Source organism: Seriola aureovittata, chromosome 2 (genome assembly GCF_021018895.1).
Source record: "Seriola aureovittata isolate HTS-2021-v1 ecotype China chromosome 2, ASM2101889v1, whole genome shotgun sequence".
Lineage (NCBI taxonomy): Eukaryota > Metazoa > Chordata > Actinopteri > Carangiformes > Carangidae > Seriola > Seriola aureovittata.
In genome coordinates, this window is record NC_079365.1 from 18,651,827 (window position 1) to 18,660,932 (window position 9,106).

The 9,106-nt window shown below is 36.9% G+C and overlaps 1 protein-coding gene across 1 annotated transcript; it reads right to left on the reverse strand.

Annotated features, from left to right (window-relative positions):
* Nucleotides 1-101: 101 nt before the first annotated feature.
* Nucleotides 102-5,414, reverse strand: LOC130184240 (N-acetyllactosaminide alpha-1,3-galactosyltransferase-like). Its single transcript, XM_056400123.1, has 6 exons — nucleotides 5,116-5,414; nucleotides 4,249-4,327; nucleotides 4,017-4,106; nucleotides 3,683-3,778; nucleotides 2,737-2,874; nucleotides 102-2,577 (listed from the first exon to the last, which is right to left on the reverse strand). The coding sequence occupies exons 2-6, from the start codon at nucleotides 4,251-4,253 to the stop codon at nucleotides 1,893-1,895; spliced, it is 1,014 nt and encodes a 337-aa protein (XP_056256098.1). The 5' UTR covers nucleotides 4,254-4,327; nucleotides 5,116-5,414; the 3' UTR covers nucleotides 102-1,892.
* Nucleotides 5,415-9,106: the final 3,692 nt, after the last annotated feature.

A 9,106-nucleotide genomic window follows, 5' to 3' on the forward strand; every position in this document is an offset into this window, starting at 1 on the left:
GTCATATAAAGTCCTAAAAGGCATTATAATAGACAGCAGCTACATTTCAGTCGGTGATAGTTTCACACTTTGCCTCTTAAAAAGAAAAAGGCGACGAGGCATTTTTGTATATTGTACATGTATTTCTCTTTGAAAGAGTCTACAAAAATGTACATTGCCACAAGTATCCAATAATTGTAGAGAAACGCTTTAAACTCTAAACACAGGTATTGTTTTTTTGTAGAAAAAAAGCAGGCCCTGCAGGTGTGGCCGTGTCTCCAGCTGCAAAAAATGCAGCTCAGAAGAATGTCAGCCACACTTCTGCTTAAAGAGTGAGGTTACAGTTAGAAGACACATTGCATTTGCAATCAATATGATCCAAACGATCAACATCATCAATTGATTAAGTGCTGTTTAGAATTGAATTAAAAATACAAAATTACAGAAATAAACATAACCAGCTAATTTAAGTTTTGAAAATTAAAATGGACACTTCAAGAAAGAAGCAATCAGCAAATTTACAAAACAGTTAAAACTAATGAAATGTTCAGTAGCCAGGGCATCATCATCATCATCATCATCATCATCATCATCCAAAGTGTGAAATGCAAAGTAAACAAAATATAATTTTTCAATGTTGATCGAGCTCTAAGGGTTTGTCTATGCAAATCAAATGTAATCTGAACCTGGGATTTTACAGTTTACATGTTACAGGTATCAGGTCTCAGTGTTTTACTGTACGTATCAAAATGAATAAACGTCAGAAATGAAACTGGGGCAGCTGACCCAGTTATCCCCGACAGCGAACAAGCAAAAAAAAAAAAAAAGCGGTTTCACCTTTCAGGCCATCGTCTTCACAAACAAGACATTATGAAACTCTACACATCTTTGAGAAACAAAAGCAGCCAGTGTCTTGACTGTAGTTATGAGATAAATGCAGTTGCTGTGTCTGTTCTTCACTCCCTTTGAGCCTGGTTTCTGAATGAATAAAGGTAAAGCTTCACTGACAAAGCTGTTCTGTTGTTAGACATTGTCAGACTATGAACAATTTCCACTTTAATCTTCCTCTGAACTTGAAAAGTACAGACCTGATTAACAAGGTTTGTGTTGTATCATGTCAGCTAGCCCCATTTTAATCAAACCCTTTACTTAGAGCAACTTAAAAGACGTCACTCTAATGACACACTGACATCCTGGAAGCTGCAAATCTGTCTGAAATTCAGACATGTTAATATGACTTTGACATGAGTACCATGGTTACAGAAGCAAAGAGGAGCAAATTGTTTCCCTGATTAGGATAATGTAATGGGCTTATGAACTCCCTGATCAAATAAGTTACATTTATTCACAGATATAAATGTAACTTGACTCAACCAATAAAGGCAGTCAAACATTTAAACATAAATATACAATCACTAATGTAATGCAGCAAAAACTAACCAAGATACTGTATTCTCTACTAGATTCTGGTTGCAACTAAACTGTACCATAGTCACATCTAAAAATAAATTTAGATTTAGATTTTTTTTAAAATCACTACCTGAAGAGCAAATAACTCGTAAGTTGTTATGTTGCCACTTAATTAATATTAGCACACTTTAACTGATGGAAACAATAACACACTTAATTTGTTTAGCAATCAAAATCTTTTGTTTGTTTTTTGTCTGTTTGTTCACCACATAATGCTACACACACACTGAAGCAAAGCCAACATTGGCATACATTTACCTGAGTCAAACAACCCTCACAAAACCCTCTGAAAACGCAGGCTGTCACTCCAATAGAAAAATGAATCCCAAGAGAACAAAAGAGCCATAAAAGTAAAAGAACCTCGGGGCGTAATGTTTGTCAGGTAGTTTTCACACTGTTACCAAACATAGTTGGTGATTTTGCATTTTAATATTTGATACACACTAGGGTGTGCGTAGTTTATCATAATGTTTTGGTGCCCACACTAGTCGGGTGACTCGTATGTCGCCCCTGTAGCCGATACTGGTGTCCCAGCAGTACTCAGGAGAGAGCACCCTGCTTGGCTTGTGTAACCACAGGTACTTGTTTAGATGACTCTCATCGTGCCACAAAGCCTCCATGTTATTCTGTTTATCCTCCATGATGCTCTGGTAGCAGGCGTCAGTCAAAGCTTGCACACTTTTCCACGAGCCTCCAAAGACAGCAGCGTGGTAGTAGAAATCCCCAGTTTTCATGTATGCTTTGGACTTCGGGTTGCTGTCATAGGTATAAAATGTCTTTGGAAGGTGGTAGTAGTAGGCGTGGAGCAGAGCCACAGAATCACCCAGAGCCTCTGAGCCAAATCTCCCAGTAAACACCTGATCCACGTCAAAGCAGAAGACGTGTGTGCGGTGATGGCGAATATCCGACTCAATGACATCTGAAATAGCCTTCATTCGCATCATGGAGATGTCCTGCCACCTGGAGTACCTCTCCACTTTGAACACCTTCAGGCTTCGCTGAGGAGCAAGCCTGATGTCTGGCATCTTTTCTGGAAAGTCTGTAAACACATAATATGTCACCGGCAAACCCGGCATAAAGTGACGTTCTGATGAGTTCAGGAAGGTCTTGAGGTAAGCATCCAGGTACCTTTGATGGAGGTGGACACAAGAGCATTTCCATGCTTTATTCTTATATCCCTACAGTTACAGTAAATGCACTAAATAAAATGACAGCTGATTGAACAGATTATAGGTGTGTTAGGGAATGACAACAGTTTACCGCAACAGTACTGATGTGGAAACAAACCTGCCTACAGCAAACACAGTTAGAGCCACAGATGATCCTAACTTCTTGTGCATCTGGTCGTAAAGATCAGGATCAAACATCCTCTCCCACATGATGGGAGCTTTCCAAGATGTGCATGTTTGCACGTCGTGTCTGGACCTGAAACAAAAGAACACTGTTTAAAGTTTAAACCACAGATGTCAGGCTCAGCAAATGATTTCCAAGAATTTTGCAGTGGTTTTGCTGTCTCGATGTTTGCCCTGTGATAGACTGGCGACCTGTCCAGGGTGTACCCCCGCCCTCGCCCAATGTCATCCTGTAGGAATGATGACTCAGTTTGAACAATGATCTGATGGGTTGGTAGTTGGCGTTGTTGAAATGGTATAATGAATGTATGTAATATATTGGATGAGCATTACATGATTTAAATGAATGTGCTTAGATGGACTGTGTTAGTGCGTGTTAGAGCAGAGGAAATGTGAAGTGGGTAATTGGAATTGGAAGGTGTGCATATCATTAATATAGAAGAACAGGAAACCTGGAACCCCCCACCATGTCTCTTGAGAAAGGGCAGTGGAAAACTGTGTCTGAGTGTGATGGTATAAATATTAGTGTTGTTCAAGCCGGTTCAGTTTCTTTGCAAATAAACTCATTCGAATCCACAAGTCGTAGTTTCAAGCTCATCTATCACCCTCTCGGGGCCATGATATTGACAGGTTTTGATCTGAAGTTAACCTGCTCTGAAGCAGGTCAGCTGTGCCACCATGGTGATCTACCCTGGTTATCATGGCGATCCCGGTTAAAATTTAATCAGCTCCATGATACCTGAAAACCTGAGTTAAAAGATAACTGGATAATCCCTTCACCTTTTCTGTTGTTGCTTTTGTTGCAATTCCACATGTATGATCAAACTTCAGCTTCTCAGCACATCAAACCAATAAATAATAAATAAAACTTAAGGTCTTACCTGAGGTCAAGGGTGGCATCCACACTGTTGTCCAGAATCAGACTCTTTCCACTTCCCAAATGGCATTTGTCCATAGGTAGGAGGCCTATTAAAAGGCTGGTGTAAAGATAAAAACTACTCAAACTACATCCTCCAAAATGATCATTAAATTTAATCAGCACCTCATACAAATTGTTTAAAACAAACTGAATATTGTGATTTTCATGAAGATCGGATTTATTGCAAGAATGTGGCACTAGACTGCATTAGCTTTAGTTAGCCGTTCCTAATAAACTCATTTGTAGGCGTGTGTGGTGTCTCCTAAATTTAAATACAGATTTGTTTTGGTACTCACTTGAAAGATGTAGAGGTGAAGTAGAGAACATACAGCGCAATGGGAAAACAAAGCACACACTTTGAAACACTCTTCGTCTTCTGAACAACTCTGCAGCAATAAAGACAAAACAGTCAGATTAAACTGGAAACAATGAATCTTAATTCAGAAACTTATGCAAGACCAAATGTTTTTTTAATAGTATAGATAAAGAATTTATTTATTTATTTATTTAAAAAAGACATAAAATAACCTCATTCTTGAAAAATGCCGGCATCCAACTTCAGTAGACTGCACTGCAATCAGCTGTAGATTCACTGATAAAATGGGAACTGAGAAAAAAGAAGGACACCTGTTCAGAGTTATTTTGTTTACAAGTTCACCAGTTGTGATTCACACATTACCGATAGGCTATCATTTGATTTTTTTTAGGTACTGGTGCTGATTCAATACTTCAGTTTTAGCATCAAATCTAAAATTACACTTTTTTTCTTCTTTTTCTACAAAACACTTAAAAACACTTTGCAAAAAGACTTGACACAAAACAGAAAACTCAATAAAACAAACTCACAGAAAATAAAAACATCTCTATTAAGTTAACTAATACGTTAGGATCCTTCCATACCAACTCACCGAGGACCTCACAGTTAATGTCATAGATCTACTCGAAAAATTCATGTAAAAATATCCATTTAGTTATCAATTTTTGAAGTTTGGCCCTTAAACCTAAATTTCATAATCACAAAAACTATTGTAAAATGTAGTTTCAGTATTCTTGAAACGGAGTATGTGACTTGGAGTTTTGAAAGAATCCGTCTGGATAAGGCTGTTTGCAGAAGCGATGAAGATGCCACAACAACCAGGTGTTGGCTATAAGCCAAACGAGTTGCACCAAAGAATCAAAGACTAAAACATCATCCACTTTTCACCGAATAATCTCTCGTCTTATACATTTTTCGTCGCGATTAAAAAGCTAGTGAAATCCTCAACGCCCTAAAATGTAACTGAACACGTTAATACCTAATTTTAAGTCAAACAAAAAGATATAGTTCATTAAACGAACTCTTTAGCTACAGCCTACACAATCTTCAAAGTAAGATGAAAGGGTTTGGTGACCCACCTGTGCATCGCTGTCAAAAGTACACTTCCATAACTCATCCAAAATATTTGCAGGTCAAAAAATTATCCTGGCTTTTGTGTAAGGTTCACACAGGCTGATCATTTCGGCGTTGAAACCTGAGGTTTTCTGAGACTTTAGGCCTAAATACAAAGGGAGTGGCTCTTTTCAAATGTCTTGTGAGCTTCAGATTCCTGATAAAGCACATAGTCCCGGTGTTGATGGTATTTTCCCGTATGGTTTGGCAGCAGCACACGTACAACAGGAGTAGGTGTACCACATTTCTTTGGACCAATAACCTGTAGTGGTTAGAGATTACTTGCCTTTTTTTTTTTTTTTTTTTTTTTTGCACCTGTAGCCCTGTTGAAACTGCACTTAACTAGGACAGGGACAATTAATAAAAAATGCACCAAAAAAGCAGTAAAGTGTTTTTATTAGCTGCAGGGTCAAATTATGAAAAAAAAAAAAAAAAAAAAAAAAAACTTTACGCACAAGCCTCACTGCAAACACAAAGGATAATGGTAAAAGTCAAAACAGCTGATGTGTAGGGGAAAGGAAAACCTGTGTAGCACACACATGCATAGAGATTAGTTTTCTTGCCCAGAGAGCCCTCCGGACGCGCCCTGAATCCAATTTGAATATTAATGTCTTCCCCAATGAGACCAGTCGGTGGGTGAAAAATCTGACAAGGGGAAGCTTGTCCGAGTTTGTTTACGAGGATAATGTTCGGTAGTTTCATTTTCTACTGTTATCATCAGAAATTCTAATAAGCCAATTTTTAAGTCATCAAAGTCTCTGTGATCAGTTAAACAGAAATGTTTCAGACCAGTTGAACAGCTTCTCCTCACTCTAGCTGCGATGGCAGTCACTCAATCATCTGAACATTCCCCACAGTACAAACCCATTATAAACTCAAAAATTGTCAGAACTATATTTACTGTCTCACAGTTGTATGTTCCCGCCACTCAGACTAGTCCCAGGTTACAATTTATCCAGATTCATATTGAATATTAACCAAATGTGTGAAATTTTTGTCATAATTGCTGTGTGAAGTGTTGTGTAATGGCTAAAGTGTATTTTGAGGTCACTGTGACCTTGACCTCTGACCTTTAGCCACCAAAATGTAATTAGGTCATCTCTGAGTCCAAGTGGATATTTGTGCCAAATTTGAAGAAGTTCCTTCAAGATGTTACTGAGATTTTGCATTCACAAGGCCAAAACTGTGCTTTTTGAGGTCACCACTCACTTGACCTTTGACCCCCAAAATCTAATCAGTTCATCCTTGAGTCCTAGTGAATGTTTGTACCAAGTTCTGTCAAGGCTTTCTCAGATATTGTGACCAGGAGAATGGACGGACAGGCAGACAGGCGGACAGACGGATGGACGACCCAAAAACAATATGCCTAAGTCTCTGGCTGTCGCTGGTGCAGCGGCATACAAAAGCATAAAAGTTAAACTGCCATAAATCAAAAACTGTACAAGATCTTAAAAAGCTGAATGATAGTTAAATAGCTGAAAGTATGGTGAAGTAGTTGAAGTGGAGAAAGTTTTCAAGGATTTGAACATCCTCCCCTCTACAAATAAGAAAAGCAATAGCATGAATGTCCTGAAAAACATTTTGATTGTTGAACGGTTTCTGCAGCACTAAGTCTGTAGGAGGAGATAGCGACTGAAAAACATACAGGAGAAAAAAAACAAAACGATTTGGATACAATACTAATACACTTATAATTTCTCTCTCTCTCTCTCTCTCTCTCTCTCTCTCTCTCTCTCTCTCTCTCTATATATATATATATATATATATATATATATATATATATACTGTAAATAAGTTATAGTGTAAGATAATACTGTATATTTGACAGACTGAATTGGAAGGAAAAACAAAGACAAAGTGCTATACTGTATGTACATTTGATTTAAATATCTAGAACAAACCACTTTTTCTTTTTTATTAAGACCAGTTTACATGCAGGAAGTGTTTATGCTTTGTTTGTGTGTGTACTGACTGTCATTTCTAATAATTTGTGTGACTGCAATAGCAGCCTCTGTGTTTTGAGGTGGAAGGTGTGGCACTACACAATAGTGTTTAATCATATTCTGTAATAGTAACACTGAAAAGTTCTATGACCCATCTCTCTTCTCTCATGTTGCTTTTTTTTATGTTTTGACATCATGACACATGATCTGCAAAACATTATGTCACCATGCTGGCGTCTGTGACTCTGTAGATGAGCATAACTTGCAACACGTGGAGTATATGATCTGCTTAATGAGGTAACACTCAGGTAAAACTGATTCTTTCGGAACGTCTCTTTGCATTTTTGTTGACAAACAACTAGTACTGAGAGCATATGTTTTTCTTAATGCTCATTGAGGGAGAAAAGGCAATTCAAGTGCCTTTTGTCATTTAATTGTTTTAATTTTAGCCTACATAAAGATGAGTATGTCACTGTCCGGTTGAAAGACACTATTCAAGTGAAGAAGCTCTGACCTGTTAGCAAAACCTGCTGAGGTTGCAGGTTTGTTCATGCTCAGGTTTGCAGCAGATGGATAACTCTCAGAATTCTCCTATCTGTTGTAAAATTACATGTTTTTGGGTTTTCTCAGAAAGAAAACTCAGGTACCACGCAGAGAAGCAAAGTTTATTTTCTAAAGAGTTAGTAGACCAAACCACAACCAACACCTGAGTGAATTTTAAACTTCAGTTCCTCAGGTGTTCAGATAAAATATCCAGTGGTGGAAATTAACTAAGAACAATAAACTTTACTCTGACTGTTTCTATTTTCTGCTATTTTATATTTCAACTTACAACTATGTTTCAGAGAGATTTTGTACTTTTTACTCCACTGCATTTATTTAACATCTGTAGTGAACTTTTCACTTTATATAACAGAAGGCATTGTTAAAGATTAAGTGACTCGCAATCTTTTTGGCTTGAGACAAAAAAATGTGATGTCTAGTTCACATTTCAGATGTCAATGTCCAACAAAAAGATTTCTTCTTTGAACTTCTCCAAATCGTCCATACTTTCCCAAACCAAGAAAAATTAGAGAAAGGTAAAAAAAATAACTGTATATTTGTAATTATTATTTAATTAGTTTACACACTGATGCCTCAGTATTACAGTAGCACAATCAAATAATGCAATATATAATATATCCATATTCTTTTTCAGCAGAATGAATAACTTTACTTTTGATACTGTGAGTTTATTTAGCTGATAATACTTCAATACTTTTACAGGAGCTGTTTACATTGTTACTTTTACTTACTGCAAGTAAACAAACTGAATTCTTACAACACTGGTTGCTCAAATTGTGTGCAGATTATATCAGTACTTTTTGCAAGTTTTAGCTCTTAAACTACAATTTGTTTATACATTATATTACCGCTGACCATTTTTCTATGTATTCTGTAGAATTTCAGATTTTTGTAAGTAATTTCCCAGATTATATAAGCATACATTAGCAAACAATGAACATTGTCAGGCCTACATTTGTATTGATAATTATTGCTTTCCTTCCTTGGTAATGCAGTGTAAGTGCAGACTGAGTTGAAAGTCAGTATGTGGCCTCAGAACAATAACATCAGTGATGAATTATAGATCTGAAGCAAGTTTCAGGAGTCTGCTAAGTGGTAGCTAATGGAAACCAGTGGCTGCTTGAAAGGCGCTGTAAAAATAAATTAAGAAAAATGAAACACTACAGGATGCTTTGCAAAATTATCAGCAGTCATTTGAAGAACTATTAAATTCAGCTAAATGTCATGTCAAGTGATGTGTTCTATAATTTGCAAATAGTATTTTATACCTTTTTTGGTTTGTGTGTTTCAACTCATAAGTGGTCATAAAGTCATTAAGTTCTGTAAATTTCCAGTGTTTTTTGTATGTTCTTCTGTACTCATATTTTATGCGTGGATACAGACAAGTTTTTATATTTGCATAGATAAATTACCTGATGCCTAGACAGACATGACAACTACAAATAAACAA